At 49.2% G+C, this 27,065-nt stretch overlaps 1 protein-coding gene and 1 pseudogene across 2 annotated transcripts in view; both read right to left on the reverse strand.

The window, feature by feature from the left end:
* Positions 1-21,358, reverse strand: part of Cngb1 (cyclic nucleotide gated channel beta 1) — a 64,744-nt gene extending 43,386 nt beyond the window's left edge. Inside the window, exons 1-12 of one of the 2 annotated variants that reach the window (XM_021169699.2) lie at positions 21,140-21,358; positions 17,537-17,600; positions 17,219-17,285; positions 16,212-16,326; positions 16,057-16,099; positions 15,365-15,410; positions 14,347-14,422; positions 11,181-11,220; positions 10,621-10,768; positions 9,218-9,293; positions 7,601-7,637; positions 595-754 (exon numbers count right to left, since the gene is read on the reverse strand). In XM_021169699.2, coding sequence (XP_021025358.1) covers positions 595-754; positions 7,601-7,637; positions 9,218-9,293; positions 10,621-10,768; positions 11,181-11,220; positions 14,347-14,422; positions 15,365-15,410; positions 16,057-16,099; positions 16,212-16,326; positions 17,219-17,285; positions 17,537-17,600; positions 21,140-21,358 — 1,091 coding nt within the window. Of the gene's footprint in view, positions 1-594; positions 755-4,872; positions 4,914-7,600; positions 7,638-9,217; positions 9,294-10,620; positions 10,769-11,180; positions 11,221-14,346; positions 14,423-15,364; positions 15,411-16,056; positions 16,100-16,211; positions 16,327-17,218; positions 17,286-17,536; positions 17,601-21,139 lie in introns of those variants that run through there. The other variant, XM_021169700.1, reaches the window with a different exon arrangement.
* Positions 21,359-24,892: 3,534 nt separating this feature from the next.
* On the reverse strand, positions 24,893-25,266 carry LOC110299822 (annotated as a pseudogene).
* Between the last annotated feature and the right edge of the window lie 1,799 nt (positions 25,267-27,065).

The raw sequence follows: 27,065 nt of genomic DNA on the forward strand, positions 1-27,065 counted from the left end.
AATTGGGAAGGAAAGGGTTTATTCGGCTTACACTTCCATACTGCTGTCCATCACCAAAGGAAGTCAGGACTGGTTCTCAAGCAGGTCAGAAAGCAGGAGCTGATGCAGAGGCCATGGAGGGATGCTCTTTACTGGCTTGCTTCCCCTGGCTTGCTCAGCCTGCTCTCTTATAGAACCAAGACTACCAGCCCAGAGATGGACCCACCCACAAGGGGCCTTTCCCCCTTGATCACTAATTGAGAAAATGCCTTACAGTTGGATCTCATAGAGGCATTTCCTCAACTGAAGCTCCTTTCTCTGTGATAACTCCAGCTGTGTCAAGTTGACACAAAACTAGCCAGTACACTCCCCTATATTGCTTCTCATCAGCGTGTTTCATTACAGTAACAGAATCAAACTAGAACAGGGGCTTGCATGTATACTTGTCCCCAGATTATCTCAGAAATGGGGCCTGGTAGTCGTGTGTACAGGGGCAGGTGCTGAGGGTGGCGGGGCAGGTGTGGTCATGCACTGGGCTCTTTTGTGCCTTCAGGATTCCACACTGTAGCATCCTCAAGCACTGACACCTTTTCCAGGACTTCTCTGTTTTCCCACCTGGGTATCTCCACTATGGCCTCACTCTCTTCTTCATGAGCTGGAGCCACCTCTGTCTCCTGCGGGCTGGTGCCATCTTCCTGCTGGGCATCCTCCCAGCAAGAGTCCACCTCCTCCAGGACAAGATCATGCTCCACCTGTTCCACGGGGAGGATGTTGACTGCAGGGAATAAAGAGGAGTCATTTGTGGGATAAGGAGGGCACCTTGTGTCCCTAAGTCCTGGGAGTCCTACCGCAGGGTCTTGGCTCCTAGTTGGTTGTGTTACCAACAGGATCATAAGCAGCCAGCTCAGTACCCCAGGGACGGCCTTAAACAACACAACTACTTACCCATCCTCCTCCTTGGACTCTGCCTTTTTCTCCCCCTTGGGATCAAGCTCTGGTTACAGCTGGCTGAGCTTGCTTTCTATCATGGCTTATCTGCTTAGAGGTTTGGCTCAGAGCAGAGGGAATATTCTACTCAGTGCCTCAGCTGATGTCAAAGGACCCAGACTAGATGCTTCACCACCCCCAGGGACAGGGTGCCCTAGATTGTCCTAAGGGGTACAGGGAAAGCCTGCTCCTTGCCTATTTCCTGGGTGCCATTTCTTGGTGCCAGCATGTCTGTGAGCTCAGCAGCCATTTCTGGAGACCCTGTGTCCCTCCATCTAGGCTTGGAATCTCCACTCTCCAAGACAATGTGACTTTTTCATGGGGACATGGAAAATAATTACAGGTGCCTGTGACTTCTAACGGTTCTCTGTGTATCCCGGCCCCTAACCAGAACATGGTGCTAGTCTGTGCTCTTGGCAGCAGTAGGTTCAGACAACTTGGGTGTGGTGGCTCACACCTGTAATCCTGGCACTTGGGAGGCAGAGGCAAGGCAGGGAGGGTTGAGATGTGTGAGGTCTAGGCCACCCTGGGCTACACAAGAAGACCATTTCAAAAAAAATAAAATAAATAAAACAAAGATGTGGGCTCAGGACACCTCACAGGAGACCCAACTCACTCTGGGCAGGTGTCAAGGAAGGAAGCGAGACTTCCTTCATATCGGGTGTTTCTTCAAAGTCCCTAGGGTCTAGCTGGGCAGTGGTAGCACACTGCCTCCCAGCACTTGGGAGACAGAGGCAGGCCGATCTCTGAGTTTGAGGCCAGCCTGGTCTACAGGTCTACAGAGTGAGTTCCAGGACAGCCAGGAACCCTGTCTCTGAAAAAAAAAAAAAAAAGTCCCAAGGGTCTTGGTAGTCCTCAATCCAAGCATGAATGAATAATGGTAACAGTCTATTTTGGTCTGGGGACACAAGGTCTTGCAATGCAGCCCATGCTGACTTCAAATTTTTGATCTTCCTGCCTCCACATCTGAAGTGCTGGAATTACAGAAGTGTGCTGCTACGCCTGGCAGATATTTGTGACATTAAACAGGTGCTGGTATCAGGTCTTACCCTGTGACCATCAATATATAGATAACCTAGTCCCTTTCCTGAGCACTTGCTAGGCTCCAGGCAAGTCCACACACTGGGACTTCCAAGACTTGCCTATCCTCACATCACGCTTTTGAAGAAGGAAGAACCATTTGCCCCATTTTATTCTCTGATTTTATGTTCAATTCCCATCCTACAGATGGGATAGCACAGCACCGTTTAGCACTGTCTAGTTTGGCTTGGCCCCAGTTTCTACTCTCCCTGTAGACAGCCAGGGAAACCCAGAAAGCCTGGGGAAGTGCCACACTCACCCCAGCTCAGTTTTTCTGCACCTGATCCTGGATTGTCCTGTCCTATAAACAGCCCTGGGGTTTGACTCAGCAGCCTCCTCCAATGATGGCCCCCAGAGCAAAAGGTGAATCTTATTCTGTTCCTCGCTACCAAGTCCTACCCAGAGGGGACAATGTAAGGGAGAGGACATTCCCAGCCTAAGAGAAGAATATTTTACAGGCAAAAGAGCATGCTCAGAGAGGCCGAGCCTCTCTCTTTGGACATGTCCAAAGCCACACAGGAAATGTGGCAACAGAGCCAGGTCTTCTGACTCTCATTTCCCTGCCACTGTAAACATGCCTGTGAGTACCTCCCCAGACCTGGGGCCCTGATCCCAGTGGTGGTGTCATCACTGTTTCTTTCTCATGAACTCTTTTTAGATGCTCTGAGCAGGAGTCCTGGGTGGTTGGCCCTTCACAAGCATCTCCTCCCTTCATCTCTGCAGCCAGCCTATAAGGTGCCCTTAGAATGTCCCTGTTTGCAAATAAATATTCCACAACACTGGTTACCAACCAAGAAAGGCAAGGATGGGGAGTAGCTGACATACTCCCATGGTATGGGGTTGGGGCAGATGGCAGCTCGCTGGGAGAAACAGCTGCCTACAGCATTCCAGCCCCTCTCTGTAATAGTCAACTTCTTGTTGTCCATAGCCCACCCAGGAGCCCTGGGCTGGCATAGCTCACACTATTAAATTTCACTCCTGGAGTCTTTCATGGACATGCTACCTCCCAGTCAGCAACATGTCTGCTCCAAAGTCACTGCACCAGATTCTGCCCCAAGTCAGTGGCAGCCAGCTGCTCCTGCTTTCGAGACCAGCTGTCACAGCGTCTGGGTACCTAGGTTCTCACCAGGCCAGATGCTCTGGCCTCAGGTCTCCTGAAAGCCAGGACCCAGGCTTCAGTCTATCTTCTCCAGAAGGCATGGTTTATACCACTTCCTTCCCTCTGGGCCAGGCTGTCTCTTCCCACCTACTCTGTCCTGAAGCACGGGCTCTCCCTCAACCTACACATCTCTGAAGGTATGGTTCCAGGCACTCCCATCGCCAAGATCACACAGGGAAGCCAGAGTCCCTGGGAATGGCAGATCGCCAGGATGCCCAGACCCCTGGAGGGAGGACAGTGTTCATAGCTGAGCCTGGCTGTGTGAGATGTGAGGCTGCTTTGAGCACATCCCCTGCCTGCAGGACTTGCTCACCCCCAGAGTAGTCTTTGTAAACTCAGTCCCTGCTCAAGCACCTTCAGGGGCTCCCCATTGCCCAGAGCCCTGACCCTGCAGGGTTAAACTTCTAGCTTTGCCTTCATCATCAAGGACTTAGCATCCCAGTTAGCTGACATGCCCACAGTTCTTCAGCCTCAGTGCCCTCACCTCTAGGCACGTCCTGCTTTACTCTCTCTGCAAGACTGCCCTTTCTCACTGCCTGCAGGTGACAGCTGCTGTTTAGATCTTTCACGTGAGCACAGAACCAATCTGGTTTCTGACAGAAGTCAGGCCCTTCTGTGGAAAGCTGATTTTGTTTTGTTTTGTTTTGTTTTGGATTTTCGAGACAGGGTTTCTCTGTGTAGTCCTGGCTGTCCTGGAACTCACTTTGTAGACCAAGCTGGCCTCGAACTCAGAAATCCACCTGCCTCTGCCTCCCAAGTGCTGGGATTAAAGGCGTGCACCACCATGCCCAGCTGAAAGCTGATTATTTTATCATTTATTAGTTGGTTTTATTTATCTGTTTGTTTGTTTATTTACTTGTTTTAGAGACATGGTTCTCTGTGTAGCACTGGCTATCCTAGAACTTGATTTGTAGACCATGCTGGCCTCGAACTTAGAGATCTGTCTGCACCTACCTCCTGAGTGCTGGGACCACACCTAGCTTGAAAGCTGATTTTTTTTTTTAAGGTTAAAAGTTTTGCTTCAAAATCAGTCTAAATAAAGACATCTAGGGGTACCTGGGTCCTTAGGGTCCCTGACCAATTCCTCCATCCTACAACCCCAGTACCACAGACAATGCTTGTTCAGTCCACTTCTCTTTAGTACCTAAGTACTACAGGGTTATGGGGTATACTCACAATTCAAACACTCAGAGGCTGAGGCAGGAGGAGGGAGAGTTGGGAGCCAGCCTGGAATGTACCACAAGAACCTGTCTAAATAAATAAAACTTGAAGACTTCTTTCAGTCTTGGCTTAAGAATATCACACAGTCACAGGTTTGAGGTGCAAAGTCACACTCTTTAATGTCAATTACAATGTCACAGTCGGTGGTGGTCCCTCACTCATGCTCAGACATTGAGGCCTCAATAGGGCTCTCCGTAGTCTTACACCAGGAAGTCTTCCTTGCCCTTGCCCTGGTCTGGGTGCTGCCCCTGCCCAAGAGCCCCAAGAGGAAGCTCTGGGGTTGCACTTAATGACTCTGTTTTCCTCTGCCCTGCCTGGGGGTGCAGGGGGCTCACTATTCAAAGAGGGTGGAGTTTAGCAGTCACTGCCCCCTAAAGGTCTTCTCTTGAGGCATCCTTCAGTCCTTCATCCATCCATGCATCCGTTTGTCCATGGGCTCCCCAGGTCCCCTCTCCCTTGTTTCAGAGGCCTCCAGCTGCTGTCGCCCCTGAAACAAAGGATGTTACAAAAATGTGGGCACCTGAGTAGACACACAGAGGATGGATGGATAGACAGATGGAAGGATGGATAAGCATCTGGGTGGCTAAGCAGAGGATGGGTGGGTGGATGGATGGATGGATGGATGGGTGGATGGATGGATGGGTGGATNGATGGATGGGTGGATGGATGGATGGGTGGATGGATGGATGGGTGGATGGATGGATGGGTGGATGGATGGATGGGTGGATGGATGGATGGGTGGATGGATGGATGGATAGGTGGATGGATAGGTGGATGGATGGATGGATGGATGGATGGATGGATGGATGAATGGATGGATGGATGGATTGGTGGATGGATGGATGGATGGGTGGATGGATGGATGGGTGGATGGATGGATGGATGAGTGGATGGACAAGCATCTGAGTGGCCAAGCAGAGGATGAGTGGATGGGTAGGTAGGTAGATAGATAGATAGATAGATAGATAGATAGATAGATGATAGATAGATAGAAGGCTGGGGATCTGCATGCCCAAGCAGAGGATAGTTGGATGGGGAGACTAGGGGACAGAGTAGAAGAAGTGAACATGTATCCCCTGACCCTCAGTCACCCCATGTAGTGGGTTAAAAAGTGTCCCTGAAAAGACATGCCTAGGTCCTATTCTATCCTATATAAGTGTGACTTTATTTGAAAATACAGTCTTTGAGAATATTATTATCCTCAGAATCTCAAAGCAAAAGACTTCTGAATTTAGGGCAGGCCTTCCCCCAGTGACAGTCAAGGACACAGGGAGTAAATAGAAGGACAGCTGGAAGCCAAGGAGGCTCAAGGTGATCAGGTGAGCAGCAAGGACATTCACCCCCCCACACACACACACACATACACACACACACACACTGCCTTCTCCTAGAGTCTCAAAGGCAAAGGACCCTGCCAGCACCTCAAACATGGATGTGTGCACATTTGTCACCATAGCCACAGGACACAAGCCTGCCTAAGCTCTGTTCTTTGTGCTAAGCCTGTGCCCACTCATGCCGAGTGTCTACCAGAGACCTGCCTGTTCCAGGAACTTTGAGATTAATCTAATTGCAATCAGCTGAGAATCCTGCATCTTTCCAAAGAGCCAAGAGAAAGGCAGGAGGACCTGTCACACATCTGAGCTCTCCACAGTGTTATAGATGGTCCCTGTCCTGGGAAATTTGGGGCCCTTGAACTTCAGACTGAGCAATTACCCGCCTGGCCAAACAGGGCCTAGTTTTTGCTGCTATAATGTACTGAGGAGAAACCTCCGGTTCTCCAGGGTTTGCCCTTTCTCTGCTCTAACAGCCTATTGGGTCTCTATGTGAGACCCCGACTTAGAGCGTTTCTCCCTGGAAGGTAAAGCCCCTGGATGTTCCCCAAACTTGTTTTCCCTGATCTCTAAAAATACAGCCAGAAAGAAGTTCTTTGTTCTCTATATCCAGAAAAGCCTTTTTGTTTCTATACTTTACAACCAGAGATGCCTGCCTTCCTGTGCCGAGGACACGAAGAAAAAAATTCAGAAAGAACTCACTCCCCACTCCTGCCTTGTAAATGTCACCAAGGAAGAACTCTCCTCCCAACTCTTCCCAACTCCTCCCAACTCCTCTCAATTCCTCAGCTAGCTGTTAAAAGACCCCTATTGTCACCTGCCCTGCACAGGTGGAGGGACTTTGTCCTCAGCTAGCTGATAATAAAACCTCTTGCAGTTTGCATCAGGTATGGTTTTCTCTCGGGTCATTGGGATACCAGCCAGCTCATCCCAGGACTTGAATGGAGGCCCAGCTTCGGGGGCCTTACACCTACATATTCAAGGACTGCCAGGAGTCCCAGGAGAAAGTGAGCTTGCCCCATCTTGAAGCTGGCCAGATTTCTCCCTCCCACTGGTATAGTTCTAGCGACTATCCACTCTCTCACCTCCATGGCCTGGGCTGCCTGTCTGTGTCCCTGACCACAATGGTCACTCAGTTTCAGAATGCTCGTAGAGACCATGGTCCAGGGGGATGGTATTGGACATTGTTTTTCTCTCCACTCAGGGAGGCCTTTAGTCGGAGTCAGAGGGTACATGTCTAGGATGGTTCAGGGGCTACATTGTGCAAGGTCTGAGCGCTGCTTTGCTTTCCTGAAGCCCACCATGGGTGCCTGAAGCAGGCTGAAGCAGGTGGCAATAAGCCACCAATCACTATTGGATGGATGGATGGATGAACGCATAAATGTCTACCACTTGCTAGTATATTATCCACTTCCAGTGGTACTCTGTCTCTGGCTGTACACTGCCTGGCTTCAGCCTTCTGTCTTCCAATGGTGCTATCCAATACCTCCCAACTCATCCCAGGGGAGGGCATCCTGTTGCTCAGTGGCTCTGGAGTCCCTAGACTCTGTTTCCCAAGATCCACCTCTTTCCCAACCAAACCCATGCACCCAGCTTCCAGAGTCCGGTCTCTAGCGCTGGGCAATTGCCAACAGGACGGGGCATGGTTTTGGCTTCACAGTTGTTTTCCTGACAGAGCAGCCACTCTAGCCACCAGCTCCATTACTGCTCTCCAGAGACACTGAGCAGGAGCAAGCTCTCTCCACTCCAGGTTAGGAGACCCTAACTCACACTCAACTCAGACCTACATATATCCTGTGACCCTCCCTGAAATGAACATGGGACTCAGGAGCATGGTACTTACTGGTCTGTACATCACACATCCCAGGGCAGCCAGGCTCCTACATGGGGGAAAAAAGAAGAGACCTGCCATGGCTGCCTTCCCTGCCTCCCTCCTATCCCTCCTATCCCTAGTACACATATGTCCTCCCCTCCCATCCCCCCCCCCCCAGCCAGAACCTGCAGAAGACGCACTGCCTCATCTCCCTGCTCCTGCCTTCTCTCAGGAGGCTACCGGCTACTCCGACCCCTTCTCCATCCAGGGCCACAGCTTGCCCTTAGCTTTTGCTTGCCCTGTGAAACTGCCAGCCTCTCCTTCCAGCACCTGGAGGGCTTCTCCCTACTATGCCAGCTTCCCTGCTGCCGGGGTCCCCAGGGTCCTCTGTCATCTAGGGATCTTCAGCAGTTAATGGCTCTTTCCCTCTCGCGCCTTTTATGTTTGGAACTCTCTGAAGCCAGCACTCCCCGCACCTTCAGAGACTGATGAAGGGTATGAAACAGAAGCCTGGCTTCCGGTACCTTCTGCTCAGCAGGTCTCAGCACTGAGCCAGTGAAGAGGGGAGAGGGGTATAGCACTGGGAGTGGATCCAGGATGTCTGGCTCCTGGCTCTACCCCCATGAAACAAAGACGAAGACCTTTGCTGGGCCTAGGGCCAGTGACGGGGAGAGTAGAGTCCTTGTGTCTATGAGACAAGGTACAGTGCTGGAAGAGATTCAGAGGTGCTGGGGCCCAGAGGCCTGGGACCAGTCCAGGCCCACCTCCCTCTGGACAAAGCATCTTACGTTCAGACCACTTTCCTGTGTTTTCCCCAAGGCTGGGTGGAAGCAGATTTGTTCATCTGCTTCTCTGGGGGATACGGTAAGGTTCCCTGAGGACCAGGGCCAATATCACACAGCCATGCCTGAGTGTAAGCTTCCCACTTCCCAGTTCCAGATGCTTCTATGGAGATACGAATAATCCCCCAGAAGGACAATCAGGCCAGTAGGATCTTGATAAAGAAAAGGAAGGGGCTGGAGAGATGGCTCAGTGGTTAAGAGCACTGACTGCTCTTCTGAAGGTCCTAAGTTCAAATCCCAGCAACCACATGGTGACTCACAACCATCCGTGATGAGATCTGACACCCTTTTCTGGTGTGTCTGAAGATAGCTACACTGTACTTACATATAATAATAAATAAATCTTTAAAAAAAAAAAAGGAAGAGGTGACTGTGACCCTGATTTTCCTACCACCCATGTTTGGGCCCTAAGCTGCCAGGAACGCTCATGGAGCCGAAGAGCTTCCTGGAAACCTCACTTCTTCCTGGACTGCTCCTGGGCTCTGAATCCTTATGCATTCTTCTGGGTCGCTTCCACTAGCAAGCCTTTCTTGATGTTCTAGGAGGCTCCATCTCTGAGCTCCTCTCCCCCTGTTGAAGTCCCTAGACTATAAGCTCCTGACTGGTAGATCAGTACTGGTGGCTACAGTCCAGATGTATGCACACAGGCAGACTTCAAGGCCAAGTTGCCACTGATGGCTCCCTCCTTGCTTTTTTGTGTCCCCATCGCCAGGGACTCCCTGACCATCCAACCCTTATCTGAGCTTCCAAGGCCCTTCCCTCACCACCACCCAGCCAGGGCCGCCTCTGCCTGGCTGCCACTCACTTGCTCTGCAGCCTTCCCATGGAGCACGGGCTGAGGCAGGGCCATCTCCAGTCTGTGTAGGAGCCACTCAATCAGCCTGTGGTAGAGAGATGGGCTGAATCCAGGCGAGAAGAATTGGGGTGGGGAATTGGCACAGACAAACAAGCCTGCTAAGAGGTAGGTCATGTCGGAAGCCAACTCTAGAGCTCTAACCCTGAAGACCCCTTTCTGTTCTCCCCATCCTTCCCAGGCAGCCCTAGCAGGGAGCTCAGCTCAGCTCCATCTACTTCAGATATGCATTTCCAGTCTCTCACACCCCCTGGCCCCCAGGGTGTGAACATGGGGCAGCACCCAGACAGATTTTAAAATGGATGTGGCCTTTGGTCCAACAACCCTACACATTTACTCCTGGTCACCAGATAGGGCATGCACAAAGCTTCTGATGGCAGGAAAAGTGTGGGATGCTTCTAAGTGCTCCTGTGTGGTTAAATAAATGAAGCCCTAGGTAGCTTTTTGCAGTGATCAAAGGAATAATGTAGAACTGGTATATAAAGCCACTTCTGAGGGACTTCTTTTAAAAGTGTGTTGCATGTGCGTGTGTGTGTGTCTGTGTGTCTGTGTCTATGAGTGAGTTTTATGCACATGAATAGCTGTGTGTGTCTGTGCATTCATTCAGAGACCAGAGAAGGGAGGCAGGCCCCCCCCTCTATCATTCTCTGTCTTGTTCCTTTGAGACAGAGGTTTTCCCTAAACCTGAGACATGGTCTCTCCCTAAACCAGAAGCCAGGTCTGTCTCTAAGCCTGAGGCAGGGTTTCTTTACAAACCTGAGGCAGGTTTTCTGCCTAAACCTAGAGCTCAAGTTTTTTCAGCTAAGGTAGCAACAGCAAACAATCCTCCTGTCTCCACTCCCTGCCTCAGTGCTGGGCTCACAGGCCTGCACAGAACCATGCCTGCTTTTACAGAGGTGCTGGGGTCCAAATTCTTGTCCTTGAGCTCATGGGATGAGCTTGTGTAGCAAGCACTCAACCACTGAGCCATCTCTCCAGACCCCGAGGGACTTTTTCTTTTTAATTAAAAAAGGGATATAAAAGAATACATGCAATTTGGTTTTGATAGAGGTGTGTGTGTATGTTTCACTTGTTTTGAGATAAGATCCAGCTATAGAGTCCAAGCTGGGCTTGAACTTATGATCCTCCTGCTGCCTCAGCATCCTAAGATTACAGGTGGGCACTTGGTATTTGTTTAAAGGAAACGATCACTCCCCGCCTGGTCAACGGAGGAAGATGCTGATGAGGTTTGCCTGGAGAGTTTGAGTCTTGACCCAAGTGAATACTTTTAACTTTCTAATTTAGCAGTCAGTACTGGGTGACAGCAAAGCACTGGGCCTGATCCTTGTAGGAGGTACAGCCTTTAGGGGACTCACCTGATGGGGTCCCCGGGTGGTGGCAGGGAAGAGGATTGGAAGCCAGGCTGGGGCTCTGCAACTGGCTCTTCCTCAGGCTCCAGGGGTCCAGGATTAGGCTGGGAGGGGCTCTCTGTGGGCTCCGTCTGCATAGGAGTTCCTGGAGGATCTGAGCAGTAAGAGAGCTGGCACTAAAGACCCTATAGCTGGGCTTCAGCCAACCCCCTCGTGGGTATAAAGGGCCAGATTTGGAGAAATGACAGGTCTGGGTGAAGAACCCTTGGAGACTACCCTAATAGCAAACAGCCTAGGAGGGAAAGGGACAAACCCAAGCTTGTGAAATCCAGCTGACTGAAGCCACTTGGAGTCCCAAGTGCGACTAAGAAGGGGTTTCTGATGTCTTAGCAAGGCCTGAACTCTCCCAGTGCCTGGCTAAGGCACACACATACGTACATACATACATATATACACACACACATACACACACACACACACACAAACACAGACTCTCAAGTTCCCTCTGAAGAGCCTACCCTATCCTGTGATCACTTAGGGAGTCCCTCCCAGCTCCTTCTCTGTACCTGGATCCAAGACAGCAGCCTCAGGTTCAACTTTCCAGGCCTAGATAACAGAGAGATGGGTCATGGTCAAAGCCAGCCTGCATATACCCACCTTGGTCAGTTGTGCCCTAGCCCCACGGGTTATCACCAGTACGCATGTGTGCATTCACATATACGTGGTGCTGGTTGTGGGAAGCCACATACGCCATTACAAGATGGCGCTGGCTACTGCTGGCCACCGCCCGTAAGTTCGGGTAAACAACCAATGTGCACATGTGCATAAGGGTTTCGCACCACATCACAGCCCAACCCGGGGAATGTAAATGAGGTGCTGAAAGCACAACCAATCAGGTATAGACATGCCACTCCTAGGCCTATATAAGCAGCGCCAGTTCTGGGGCTCGGGGGTCTTTTTGCCTTCGCTATCAAGCTCTCCCAATAAGTGTGTGCAGAAGAATCCTGTTGTGGTGTCCCTTGCTGGCGAGTCAGGCGTCCACCAGTGGTGCCGAAACCCGGGAACGAAACATTGTCAGGCACGAGCGAAGACCCCCTGTTACAGGGAGGATTCAGAACTGCATCACGGGGAAGGAGTAACGTAAGTCTCTGCTTCTCTTTGGAGTAGATCCTTTAGCAGTTGCTTGTCTCATTCCAGTCATCTTTATAGTCGTCCTGATTCTGTGCTATTGCCTTAGTAGCCATCGTCCAGGGCACGAGTGTGTTTGCTGGGAAGGGAAACCGAAACCAGGCACTTGTCTGCTTTGGAAACTAATTAGGGCTTGTATACAGGATAAGAAGTGTGAAAAAGAGGGACAAAGACTGTTACAGGAACATCAGGAAAGTATGTCAGAAACAGAGAAAGATGAGAGAGCAGGAGCGTGCAGAAAACAAAAACTAGAAAAGGAGAAAGGAAAGAAAAAAGGAAAAGAAAGGAAAAGAAAGGGGGGAAGTGTCAGGAAATTTGACAAAAATAATTCAAGGAATGAATGAGCCATTTTCAGATTTCGTAGCCCGTATGATGGAGGCAGCCGGAAGAATATTTGATGATTCTGAAGCGGCTATGCCATTGATAGAACAACTAGTATATGAGCAATGCACAAAGGAGTGTAGGAATGCAATAACACCTTGGAAGGGAAAGGGCCTGCAGGTGTGGATGAAGGCATGCAGAGAGATAGGAGGGCCATTGTCTAATTCAGGTCTAGCCGTAGCTGTATTATCGGCTCAGAGATCAAAAGGAATAACTTGCTACAGTTGTGGACAGACAGGACATATACAAAGACAATGCCCTAGGGATAGAAGGAGTAAACCTGAAAAGAAGGTGCCAGGCATCTGCCCAAAGTGTGGTAAAGGAAAGCATTGGGCTAATGAGTGTAGATTGGTCAAGGACATAAAAGGGAGACCGATACTTCAAAATAATACGCAACAGTCAAAAAACGGGACAGGGGGCCTGTGTCCCCAGGGCCCACAAATGTATGGGGCGTTCCAGACCACAGTGTCCATGAGGCCACCCAAAGACCGAGGAGAGCCACTCCGGGTTCAGCAGGATTGGACATCTGTGCCACCTCCAGAGTAATTCTTACACCCCAATTGGGATGCCAACCTATTCCCTCAGATTTTAGAAATCAGGTGAGAGAGGAGCACTCTCAATTGGTTTGGGCGAGAGGGTCTGTTTGTGTTTCCTCAGGATCATCGACAACAGCTGTGGGTCCCAGAATGGCTGACCAGAGCAATTCAAAACAAGCAGAGCTATGANGACGTGGATGTTCCTGTGGCTGGGAATGCTCCCACTAGTGAGAACTGAAGAGCTCTGTGTTCCTGAAAACCATGCCATTGACGCATTCAAGTGTTTCCTCAATTCTTTACATCTAATGCCAGATTTTAAGCCTTAATGGAACTCGAATAGAACCCATCACTGTTGGCGATTTTACCTCTTGGCTTACCTCTGCATTTTCCTACTTTAAGGAGTGGGTGGGAGTTGTTCTTTTTGGTGCTGCCATATGCTGTGGATTGGTATTCATGCTCTGGTTGGTTTGCAAGTTCAGATCTCAACAGAAACATGACAAGGTGGCCATCACCCAAGCACTCATGGCCATTGAACAAGGGGCCTCCTCTGAAGTATGGTTATCCATGCTACATAAATAATAGGCATTCGAATCCTTAGCTTTAGCACCCCATGGGTCTGTGTACCCATTGCACTGGGATGAATAAGACTCGATTTCCTTGATCAGCCCTTGCACATCACTGAGGCTATGCCCATTGCACGCGATAGTGTGATCATGGTCTGTCAAAAACAAGATCCTTCTTGATTGTTGCGAGCTGAAGAGGCTAGCGACTAGATCCTTGGATTAGGCCATAATAATAAAGGGGAGATGTAGGAAGCCACATACGCCATTACAAGATGGCGCTGGCTACTGCTGGCCACCCCGTAAGTTTGGGTAAACAACCAATGTGCGCATGTGCATAAGGGTTTCGCGCCACGTCACAGCCCATCCCAGGGAATGTAAATGAGGTACTGAAAGCACAACCAATCAGGTATAGACACACCACTCCTAGGCCTATATAAGCAGCGCCAGTTCTGGGGCTCGGGGTCTTTCGCCTTTTCTATCAAGCTCTCCCAATAAACGTGTGCAGAAGAATCCTGTTGTGGCGTCTTCCTTGTTGGCGAGTGGGGCGTCCACAGCTGGTGGGGGGGGGGTTAATGTGATTCCGAGTCACCTAGGAGACACACCCCCTCTGGGCAGGTCTTTTAGGGAGTTTCCAAAGAGGTTTAACTGAAGAAAGAAGGTCCATTCTGAATGTGGGTGTTACCATCCCATATGTTGATGTCCTAGACTCAACAAAAATGTTTAAGAGACAGACCCACCATCATTCACTTCTGGCTGCAGATGCAATGTGACCTGTTGCCATGGTCCCCCCACCATGATGGCTGGTACCCTCTTTAAGCCACGAGCTAATGTAACCTCTTTAAACATCTATTGTTGAGAATTTTATCTCATCAAGAAAAATAATCTATCTTGCTCTCAAATGCCCCCACGCCCTAGTCAGTCACTCCTCCCATGAAGGACACTCCAATGAGAAGATCTACCTTCCAGTGGGTGTTGGGGACTGGCCATGGCCTGCTAGAGTGGTCAGCTCCCTGGGCCCCAGCCCTCCCCGATGGTCAGCTACCCACCCCCAGCTCATCACTTACCAGGGAAGGCGGAGGGGGCTGGGGCAGCACTTTTTCCAGATTCTGCTCAAGCCACCTGAGCAGCCACAGGCTGGGCCTGTGGAAGGGTCAGTGGTCAGCAAGTGGATGGCCTGAAATAAGAGCTACCTTGACTGCCCACTAGAGTCTAAGCCTGGCCAGCCTTCTACACCTGGGGACAGAGCCAAGTAAGAGTCTAAGGAATGAGTGAGTGAGGAGGTGAATGGAGGGAGGTGGTTGGGTGGAAGGCATGAGTCTGGGTTTCTTGCAGAAATCACAAAATGGTTCTTCAGGCTGACATTGGGGGACATGGTAACCTGAAAATGTAATAATCAGAATAGGTACTTATTAAGCACTTCATGTAAAATCCTAGGTTTCTAGTCCATGGGCTTTGTTTTGTTTTGTTTTGTTTTGCCTGTGAGACAGAGTCTAGCTATGTAGTCCCAAATGGTTCAAATTCATGATTCCTCTATCTCAGCCTCCCAAGTTCTGGCATTATAGAGTTACAGGTATGTGCACCTGTGTCCACATTGGTTTGTGGCTTTTCTTAAAACACGGGAGGCTCTGAAGTTCCACCAGGCAGAGGTGGTTGAGCCTGGGCAGGGCCCCTCCCTGAGCAGGTTCCTCAGTGTCATCATTGTCCCAATCTAGCCTGACACCCTCACTGAGAAGGGAGCTTCCTTTGAGAGGTCATAAGCTGTGAGGCTGAGACAACCAAGTTCACATATGCCTACTTTCCAAATGCCACATAAACCCCACACTCCCAGAAATCTGTTTGCACAGAGCTTATCCATGCTTGCTTTACTTCTCAGAGGTGGCCCTGCTGAATGTCCAGGAAGTATCAGAAAGCACAAATAGCCTGGAACACTACCCCATGCTACAGATAAGAAAAGTGAGGTCGAAAAAAGGGAAGAGACATGCGTCAGGTGACTCCGGAGGTGGTGATAGACCCTGCCCTCAGTTCTGTGCACATTGCTCAGCCTGCTACAGACAACAGTGACCCTGGCTGACAAGGACTTACTCAGTGTCTTGAGTCCCAGAAGCTTTATCTGAGCCATCTGCAGATCCTACAGAGCCAGGAAATAAAGGACAGGGAGGCAGGATGAGGAGTGGTTGCTCACTGGGTACAAAACTGCACTTTAGAGATTGTCAGAAGTCCTGGCTGCACAGAGGGTGGCTACAGAGAGCGACTGAACACTGCATATCTCGAAAGCTAGAGAAAAGACTAGATGCTTTCACCAGGAAGAAATGAGAGTTGTCTGGGGAAACAGGTAGGTTTAACCTGGCTACAAAAGCATCGGGGAATGAACCACCAAACCATAGCCATTAAACCACACCCTGCTGTGTTTTGTGTATCAGTTTAAAACTTAACAGCTTGAAAAAAATAACCATGAAGTCAATGGAGAGAGAGGAGGGGAGAAAGGAAAAAGAAAAGGGGAGCAAAAAGGAAGGAAAAGAGGGAAAAGTGAGGGGAGATGAAGGTAAGGAGGAAGAGGGAGGAAGAGGGCAGGAATAAGAGAGAGCAAGTGTCTGCCTGGAACTCCCGGGTCAGCCTAGAGCACCACCGAGACCACACAAATCTAGCTCCCCCTGCCCAAGGCCAATGGATGAGCCACTCCCATGGACCACGGAAATTCTCCCCACTGCTAAGCCCATCCCAGTAGCCCCTTAGAAGCTCCTGCCCTGGAAAGACATTCTGCCTCTCTGTCTTACCTGGGTCCCCAGTGCCACAGGGTTCTGGGATCTGTGCTCCACCCTGCTGAGACAGACGGACAGACAGACATTACAGGGCATCCCAGGAGCAGCCTCTCCAGCCCCACAATCTCCGACTGACTCTTTCTCACCCTCGGGTCTCCCTGTCCTTGTACCTGATCTGGGTCTCGCTCTCCGGCAGCCAGGTTCTGGTCCCCATTGCTGCAGACAGGCTGTGGCACGACCTTCTGCACACCTCTCCAGAGCCAACTCAACATCCAGGAGCTGGACCTGCCAAGGGATAGGGACATGAGTCCACTCTCAACCCCCACCCTGTCAGAGTGGCAGTCCATAGTCCTGAAGGATTTGACATGGATCAAGCCACTATCTCCACATGATGAGACTCTAAAACCTCACTCTCTCTCCAAAGAGACCCAGGGTACCCTTCAGGCCAACCCCAAGGATGCCAGAGAGACCTTTGGAATCTGCCCTCCGGTTGCTCCATAAAGCACAGACAGCCTCTCTCTATATCCCAATTAACTCGCCCCTACCAGCCTTCAAATGACTGGCACTCCAAAAGGATGCCCTCAGACCAGTGGTTCTCAACCTGTGGGTCTCAACTCCACGGAGGTCAAATGACCCTTTCCCAGGAGTTGCTTAAGACCATTAGGAAACAGATATTTACATTATGGTTCATAAGGTAGCAACAAAAATAACCTTATGGTTGGGGGTCACCACAACAAGAGGAGCTGTATTAAAGGGTTGCAGGATTAGCAAGGTTGAGAACCACCGCCTTAGAATATCTCTGGAGGCTCATCAGTTCACGTGAGGATCCTAAGTCTCTGTCTTTTGTTGCCCCCCGCCCAAGGTCTACTTGGCTGGATAAACTCTGTGGATTAAAATAGCTAATGTCAGGACCACTGGCTTCACTGGGAAGTCAGCAGCTCCAGCCATGGTCTGAAGCCACCCCAACACTAATTAGTGTGCCCCAGCCCTGATGCCATTCTGGCACATTACTGTGACCTTCCCTCTCGTGGTAACCACCCCATTGTGCTCAGAACACTCTCCCATGATGCTCTGGGCCTCTTTGAATGGCCACAGACCTGACTGTCTCACAGATGTTCTCTCCATGCTAGAGGCTCCCTGCAGGGGCAGTTGAGAGATGGAGAGGGTGATGTGGTACCTGTTCACCTTGGCAACAGCAACCTGGGCCTGGGAGGTGGGCTGAGCAGGGTCAGCTACCTGGGTCTCTGGCAAAAAAAAAGAATTTCCCAGATATCAGATGTGGACTCCAGAGAGGCCCATTCCTCCCTTGCTAGGGAGAGCAAGTCAGAGGCAGGACTGATGGAGGGCACCAAGGCTCAGCTCAGCCAAAAAGCCCCCAGAAGCCTGCTCCAAGCTTCTCCAAGCCTCCACTTCATCATCTGTGAACTGAGATGCTGCCAGGCTCTGAGAGGAGACCCCAACCCCCTGCCCAGCCAGCCTGGGTCTCAGCACCTACCTTGAAGGCTGGGGCCAGCCTCAGCCTCAGCCTCAGCCTCTCCTTCCGTTGGCTCCTCTGGTGGCTGTGGGTTCAAATGGGACCTGTAAGCCTTGATGTCCTGGTGCAGAAAGGACAGCCTCTCTGATTCTATCTAGGGACCTGCAGCTCCAAAGTTGAATGACTCATTTCAGGATCATCTCCAAAGTCCTGCTGGCCTCAGCCTCCACCAGGGCCCTTTCTTCCTCAAACCACAGGGGCCCTGCACCCAGGCTGGAGCCTCACCTCCCAGCCTCAGATCCACTACTGTTCCACTCTTCCACTTCAATGGCCAGAGAAGAGGGAGGACCCATAGGGCAGACTGGAGAACAAGAGCCAGAGGTGCTCCTCCGTCCAGCTGCTTCCTCCTAATGCCTAAACTTTCCTTCCTGTCTCTACTATTTGCATCTCTGTGTCCCTGCTGCCTCCTCTACTCCTGCACACTGTGTGCAGTTATAGACAACCACACATGGGCATCTGTGGAGACACTCACAGGTATATGCCATACCCGGGTCTGGAAGACAGTGAGTAGAGACAGATTTCTGAGCCTCTGGGAAAAAAGTCCTATACTTCAGATCTGGCTTCCCAAAAGGCCCATTTTTCCCTTAGGTCATATGTATATCTATGCACACATAGACATGAATATACATATCACACTATTGTGCATACAACAATGATACATATATGCACACATATACAAAACAAGTGCATTCATACACATCCACTTGTATCTACTTACATATACACATGTCATCAATACAACTACACTCATACACACACACACACACACATGAATGCGTGAACACACCTGTGCACAGATGTGTTAATGTCAACACACATGAATATATGTGTATACAGATATATTTGCATATGTGTAAGACATAAATTTGCATATATGCATGCATGTGTATGGTCAGCCACAATAAGTAGTCATTTGCATAATTATGTAAGCATGTGTATATATACATATATAATACACATATACATATATACACATGTCTAAAATTTACACAAGTATAAATGCAGCATATAAAATATGAATGTATGCAGATATGCAAATGTATGAACAGACAAGTATATGTGTAAACACATAAGCTCACACTCAGAAATGCGCACATAAACATGGCATCACCTGCACACAGTAAACGTACACAAATCCACATACGAATACACACATGGTCATGCATACTCTTGTGTGCTCACAGTATACTATCATGAAATACCATATGCACATACACATGTACACACATGCACAGTCTATACCCATTTCCTAAACACACCCTACACTCGCCCAGGCACAACCGCTTTTCTTCTGGAACTATCTCACCTCTGCGGCTCCTCCGTTAAACTTCCTCCACCAGCCTCCACATCGAGGGGGCACACCCCACAGCTTCCAACTTTGGAAGTCAAATGACCCTCGCTTGTGAGTTCCTATAAGCTCTAAGGGCAGCACTGGGGCTCATTCCCTTCCTAGCCCTGCCTCCTGGCAGAAGGAGCTGGCGGGCACTTCTCTGCCAACCTCCAGGGGCAGTGCTTGGTTGAGTCCTCTTTATGCCTTTTGCTCTAAGCACAGAATCTAGCGTCAATTAGAAGCTAAATGAAATCTGCTTAATTGAGCTGCTAAATTAATTGTCATCGGGGGCCCCTGAAGGGATGAGATGTCAGACTGGCAAGTTTTGCTATGCTTGAAGGAACATTCTAGGAAAATGTTGTTCAAAATGTGGCACATGGACCAGTTCCCCCTGCAAACTGCTAACTGGTCCCTGGTGATTGGACAGTTGGACCAAACCCTCAGAGTTGATGAGATGGCTCTGTGGGTAAAGGTGCCTGCTGTCTGGCAGGAGGACATGTCCCACATGAGTTATTCTCTGACCTCCGTGCACGCATATACACTGAGTAAGTGTGATAAATGTTTTTAAGTTTTATCTCGTGTCCCAAAGTATAGTGTATTCAGTGGAACATTAATCTTTTTTCATTATTTAAATTAATTGTTTGTTTGTTTATTGGTTTCTTGAGACAGGGTTTCTCTGTGTAGCCCTGGCTGTCCTGGAACTCATTCTGTAGACAGGCTTGCCTTAAACTCAAGAGATCTGCTTGCCTCTGCCTCCCGAGTGTGTCCCCACTGCCCGGCTTTTATTTTTCTTAAGATGACATAATTATATCATTTTTTCCTTCCCCTTTCTTCTTCCAAACCCTTCCATAAACCCCTCCTTGCTCTTTTTAAAATCCATGGTCTCTTTATTCAATAATAGTTGTTATATACATATATGTATATATGTACATATTCCTAAATACGTAAATACAACCTGCTCAGTCTGTTACGTGTATGTATGTTTCCATTTTGTATTGGGCAACCAACTGGTGTGCTCTTCCCTGGGAAAGATGATTTCTCCCGCTCTCAGAATCCCTTAGTTGTCTGTAATTCTTTGTGTAGGATTGAAGCCTTCTGGGCTTCCCCTCTCAACCCCTGCTCTCTTTAGCGTGTCTATTGCTGTTATCCTGGGAACACTGATGTTCAAAGACACTTGTAAACTGAAATACTGTTTATGGGGCTGGAGAGACAGATCAGTGAGTATGAACTCGGCTTATGGAGAACTCATGTTCCGAGCACCCATCAAAGAGCTCCCAACTCTGCTCCAGGAATCTGATGCCCTCTTCTGGCCATTGTAGGCACTGCACCCATGTGAACACCACCGCCCCCCAATAACATTTTAAATAAATCTTTTAAAAATACTGTTTTTTAAAACCTATAATTCTCTACCTCCTGTATTGAGAAAGTCTTCCTATGAAACAAATACCACCTGAGGGAAGTGGTGTACTTCTATTCTAGAGCTATTTCTGAATCTCCTGGTGTTGGACTGGTAATAAATGGGTCCTAGACCAGAGGCTGGTAAATATGGTCACAGGCTACTTATAGCCCGTTTCCTGGTTTTGCAAATAGTGTGTATGTCCACAATGCAAGTTTGTAGTTGATGTGTGAGTGTACTTGGAGAGGCTGGTCACATGGTACCATACATGAATTTAGAGGACAGCCTGGGGTGCCAGTCCTTGTCACCCACCTTGTTTTGAGACAGGGTCTCTTTGTGCTTTTTAAATGGGTTAGCCAGAATAGCTGGCCCATGACCTTCCAGGGATTCTCCTCTTTGCTTCCAACTCGCCATCGAAGCGCTGGGATTAAAGATGCTTAGGTGACTGCATCCAGATTTTACATAGGTTCTGGAGATTTGAACTCATGCTTGCATGGTAAGTGCTTTTAGCCTCTGTGCCACTGCTTCAGCCCCATAAACGAATTTTGTCAGCACACAGGCATGCACGTTTGTTGCACATTCTGCACAGCTGTGCTCATGTTATCTCGAGCTTGGCTGAGCAGCTAAGAGAGATGGTGACAAAGCCTGCCTCACCTTTCACAGAAACAGCCTTGAGCAAGTCTGTTCACTCTCTGGGCCTGAGTGGCCTCATTCAGATGTGCACTAAGCCAGTGACCACATTTCCCACTGCCCCCCCTCCACTTTCATCCATGGGGGTCAGGTGGCCCAAGCCGGTGAGCAGCAAAACCAGCCTGCCCTCCTCACCCTCTCCCCTCACCAGGGCCTGGACCTCTGGTGGAGCCTCTTCAGGTGCTGGTTCAGGTTCAGGTTCAGGTTCTGGCTCTGGTTCTGGCTCTGGTTCCCGCTGAGGTTCTGGTTCCGGTTGTGGGTTGGCCTCTGGTTTCGACTCTGTTTCTGGCTGTGGTCCTGCTGTCTCCTCAGTCTTCTGAGGGGTCCCTGGAGGCTGAGGCAGCACCCTTTGGACCCAACCCAACATCCTGACACCTGTAAGTGACATAGTCTTTAACTGAATGAGCACAGGCATCCTCCTCACTCATGGCTACTTTGTGGGTTGCACTAGCCCTTTACTGCACCCTGTCTTTTAAAATAATCCTGCAGTAGGGCTGGAGAGATGGCGCCAAGGTAAAGAGCACTTGTTGCTCTTCTAGATTTGATTTTCCATACATGTTTTACAGCACCCATATCAAGCAGCTCATAAGCTCCTATAACTCCAGTTACAGGAGATCTAATACTTTCTTCTGGCCCGTGAGCCCCTAAACATACATGGACTACACACACATACACATTAAAAATAAATAGTTTTAAAAGTTTCTGCAATTATGCACAGCCCTTCTTCTACACACACACACCCAGAGATGCATTCTTGCCCCTGTGGTCTGAATTCCAGTATATGACACGTTCTGTATCATGTGTGACCTTTGAGCATGGCTCCTTTCATTGAGTATATGCATCTGGAATTCCTTTCTAAGGGTTCCTGTCACTAACTCATTTATTTCTATTATGGAGTAGTATTCTATGGCATGAATTTTGCATACCTTGCTTATCCGTTTCCAACTGTTTGTTGGGGGGGTTCATATAAAGCATACATATATTAAAAATATTTCTTCAAATGTTATCAAAGGCTAGCTATTGAAAAGGATCTCAGTGTTCACCAGGGGTGAGGCCTGCATTAAATAAATTGTAATGCAGCCCATAATGCAATATGCAGAAATGCTGGAAAGAAGACGCACATTCGTTGGAACAGGAGACACACGAGTTCTAGCACTCTCGTGAGTCAGACTCCCTGTATCTCTGTTTGCCTGTCTGCAGAGTGGGAGCACTGAACCCAGTCATAGTGGCACCCACTCAGACTCCAGCACTTAAGTGACAGAGGCAGAAGAATCCAGGCCAGCCAGCCTAAACTAACAAAAGCAAGAGGCATCAATAGTGCCTACCTTGTGGGCAGAGTGTAAGAAAACCAGGCATAACAGCCATTAAGAGAGCCCAGCATGGTGGCACATGCCTTTGATCCCAGCATTTGGGAGGCAGAGACAGGCAGATCTCTGTAAGTCCTGGGCTGGCTATATAGCTATATGGTGAAATGCTATTCCAAAACAAACAAAGCCAATCAAACAGAAACTGGTATAGGCAGCATTCTTAGATCAGTGACTGAGCCCTCACCACATCTGAAGTCATCTGTTCAGATACCATCTGCTGTCCAGTGACTGGCCCATGTTTCATAAAGGCTGGCCATGACTACAAGGACAGGTACTGAGTGTAAATACCAATTATGGAATATCATGTACTGCAGAAGCCCACAACAGAGAAGAAACACCAGTGACTTTTGGACAGAAAAATCTAAGATAACATTAGCCATGTGCTTTCATGACAGTTGTTGGGAGGCAGAGGCAGGTATATATCTGTAAAGCCATCTTGCTTTACATAGCAAGGTCCAGACCAGCCAGAGCTACACAGTGAGACTTCTCTCAAAAATAAATTAAAAAATAAATAACGACACATCATCTTTTAGCTTTGAGAATAAAATACCAGTTGGACTTCCGTCATGGTTGGTGATGGCCAGTTTCTACCTTAAGCATGATGTTAAGCATGTGGGGGAGCCAAGCTCCAAGAGACTGAATTCTTGCAGGATGGCCTGGCTCGGTGGTACGATCAAAGCTGACATGTACACGGGCCCAGGAAAGGCTACCCAGGACACAGACCTACCAAGGTTGTGCCTCTCTGTCTGTCTCTTCAAGGACTCTTAGAAAAATAGTAGCCCCATAGCTAGCTTCCCAGAGTTCATTGCCAGGCTGCTTGACCAACCCCCAATCTTGACCTCTGACCCAGCACTGGCTCAGCTTCTCCCAGGACAACCTCTACGGAGACAAAGCTTAAGCTTCAGAGGAACATCAGCCTACAGAAAATTAACTGGGGCCAGGGACAATCAGTGGGTTCTTCTAGTCCTCTGCTGGCTTTGGGATGAGAACACAGCGACTTCCTCCCAAGGTCACACATTTGGAATGGCAGAACACACAGATCCCCGCCAGCTCCCAGCAGTCCTGAGAACCAGACCTGAAGAAAGCCCTCCTCCACACCTGGCTTCCACATCCCCTTGATAACACTCATTCTCCTGGCAATCTTGCCTGCCCCCTACTCCCTGTAAGTGGGATATCCATTCTCAGGTCAATAGACTTGCTGTAGGTGACTCTGGCCAAAATAAGTATACTCTGAGATCTGCCCTTGGGTCCTGACTGCCTTCTCTTGACTTCTGCTGTAGTGGGCAGTGAACCTAGCTTGAATTTTTGAACTGTCTGGAGGTTATCTAGGGAAGCAGCCTCTTAGCCCAGTTTTTCCTTGACTGGAATCTGGAGGCCTGTCTTGCTGCCCTCCCACTTTGAAGGAAGAGAACCTGGAAGTAGCCACCCAGGAATCTGAAGTGTTAGACCACCAGGATTCTGAGAATCTTCTGGGAGAGCTGGAAAAAACACAGATTCCTAGCCTCCCCCAAACCCTCTGGGGGTGTCAAATCCACATTTCTCAGGTTGCGCTGGAGATAGCAAAGTCTAAGCCACAGGATAGAGTGTGGGGACCAGGCATCATAGCTCTCCTGCCTGCTCTATTTATCACCTAAATGCCCCGTTAAAAGCAGAGCATGGTGATCCCCCAAGAAGTCCTACTGAGCCCCCATTTCATGTTGAGTTACCTGTTCAGATGTCAGCGGCTAGCCAGGAATTGTCTTCTCAGTGCCCCAGCAGCTGGCCTCTCAGACCCAGCCAGGATTAATTGGCACTAGACGGGCCGGGTGCAAAGGATTAGCATGTGCAGAAGTGGGGGCAGGGTAGAAAGATGACTGGTGCCCAGGGGAGCAAGCAGCAACCCCCACAAGTCCAGCAGTGTCCTAGACATAGGTTTAGGGCCCTTTGAGTTACTAGGGAACCTGCCCAAGCCAGGATCTGTCTTCCCACACAATGTGACAAAGCCAGAGAAAGGCTGCAGGACAACTAATAGCCAGGATACCTGTGTGCTTCTGGGAGCCTCCTCAAGGGGACAGGAACCCATCAGCTCAGTCTGGGGGACAAGAGTGTGTCCTTCTCTCCTTCTCTGGTGCTGGGACTCAGTAGGATATCTGTGGCGGAGTCTTTAACAGCTTAAAGCATTATCACAAAAACCATTGGCCCGGGACAAGGCCTTTAGCCAAAATCTGTATTTATCTACGTTTCCAGAGAAGCAGAACCATGTGACCTGGGACAACTATGTCTTATGCCAAGCAAGGTGTTTTGTTTGTTTTGTTTTTTGGATGCGAAGTATTTTACTTTTAAACTTGTAAAGTTGGAACACAAGATCGCCTGGTTTAGATGAGTTTCCGAGCTGAATGCCTGGAGCTCAGTTTCTGGCTGATGAACAGTTCCTAATACCCTATGTGGGTGCCTACGTTCTGATCTGTGGGTGGTGAGCCGATCAGCTGATCTGGCTGATAACGCCCCTTTTTGCCTTGGTAAGGGCTTAACAACCATTAGACATTGTTGTAGCCTTACACAGCCAGTGCTGCCCCGAATGTCTCCTGCGAAGCATAAAGCATGTACAAGAGGCTGTCCTCTTCATCTCTCTCACTCTCATACACTTCAGAGACAGGTGTGGACACACTCACCATGCTGTGCCCATTCACCAGGAGGAAGAAGGCTTGGTTAGCATTGAGCTGCAAGCGCCGTCTAATTATCTTGATGAGTTTGCTCATAGTCACATGATCTGGAACTTGATCTTGTCTAGGATGGGCAGTTGCTTCTCACCCTTGTGTCGCTCTATAATCACTGGGATCTTGGTGGGGTGCTGCTCCCAGATGAACTGGACATCTTCCACTCTTTGTTCAAAGCTCTGGCGCTGCTTGAAGGTCTTCTCAGATGGCATGGCATACGGGGTGGGGTGGGGGTGGGGATCCCAGGTCAGACGATCTGATCCCGTGATGATCACTTCCCTTGTGTCACCAATCAAGTTTATTAAGAAACAGTATCTTGGGCTGGAGAGGTGGCTCAGAGGCTCTTCCCGAGATCCTACTGAGTCCCAGCATCAGGGCTGGGGACCAAGGACACACTTTTGTTCCTAACAACTACATTGTGGCTGGATTGAAACTGGTTGAGTGAAACTACATAGTGGCTGGATTGAAATTGGTTGAATGAAACTAGTTTAGGGTTTCCACCGAAGCTCACTGTCCTATTGCACCTGGGTTACTGCAATACAACACCTTAAACCAAGTGACTTACAAGGGACAGAAATGTACTGTTCGCTGCTGCCATAGAAGATCCAAGCAATAGAAGAGGTGGTCTCTGGGAAGTTCTTGTTCGTAGTAGGTGGTGATGTCTGTGTGATATAGACATTCCACGGTTTGTTTCTGAGTCCTGGCCATGGGCACCAAGCTTGTCTCCACCTTTTGACTGTAAACCACATGGCTCTGAAAATCTGCACACAAGCCTTCAATGGCCCATGTTGACTTCTCTGCTTCCAGGGTAGGCTCTTCATATGAAGCAATTGTATTGTAAATTGCTTTGTCTTGTCTGGTTTTTTCAGAGACAGGATGTTGCTAAAATTCCCTCCCTGGAGGAAACATAAACAACTTGTACTCCTCTTCTTCCAAGGTGCCAGTGACAAACCCAGGTACAATTCCACAAGTTCACCCTGGGGGACCGTGAGTTCATCAGACATACAAAACACGGGCGAGAGGTTAATTCTGGGGTGGAGCCCCTCCCCTAAGAGTCTACACCAGAAAGTCTTTACCCAGCAAGGATGAAGAACCTTTTATAGTTGGATAGATGGAGCTGCATTGCTGTCCCCCCCACCCCCACTCCGTGGTGTTTTCCCTTCCCTTAGCCCCTCCAAGGCTACATGCTTGCATATGACAGGTGGTAGGGAGCGGCTGCATACACATAGGTGAGTATCTTGTGACTCTCCTTACCCCTCAGGGGATGTAAACTGTCACCATTCCAGCTAGGATGATCTCTTGCAATTTCCCCCAGATGGCAGCTGCTGGGCTAGGATATAGTCCTATACGACACCGGATCAAACACCATGTAGCCATAGCTAGATTTGAACTTGGCCTCTGGAGTACTGGGATTAGAGCTGCATGCCTAGTTCATATTCCACCTTTTAAGATCCAACTAGACTCTTAAAAAAAAAAGATTTTTTTACATATACAGTGTTTTGTCTGCATGTATGCCTGCACACCAGAAGAGGGCACCAGATCTCATTACAGATGGTTGTGAGCTGCCACGTGGTTGCTGGGAACAAGAATGTGCCCTTGTTCTCCAGCCCCTATGTTGGGACTCAGCAGGACCTCTGGAAGAGCAGCCAATGCTCTTAACTTATGAGATGTCACTCCAGAACACTATTTCTTCATAAACTTGCTTGGCATAAGACATACTTGTCACAGGCCATGTTGATGTTGTAGCCTGTGTTGCCGCTGGAGACCACGTTGATAGTCGTGGTCTGTGCTGCTCATGCTGTAGATCATGCTGGTGGTGATGGTCTAGACTACTGCAGTAGGACATGTCAATGTTTGTGGTCTGTGTGGCTGTTGGAGGCCATGTTGATGCCCCTGGTCCATGCTTGCCTCCAGAAGCCATGTGGATGTCCATACTTCTTGCTGCAGCTGGAGCATGACCATGTTGGTATTTATGGTCTGTACTTCCACCTCAGGGTATTCTGATGTCTGT

This window comes from Mus caroli, chromosome 8, assembly GCF_900094665.2.
Source record: "Mus caroli chromosome 8, CAROLI_EIJ_v1.1, whole genome shotgun sequence".
NCBI lineage: Eukaryota > Metazoa > Chordata > Mammalia > Rodentia > Muridae > Mus > Mus caroli.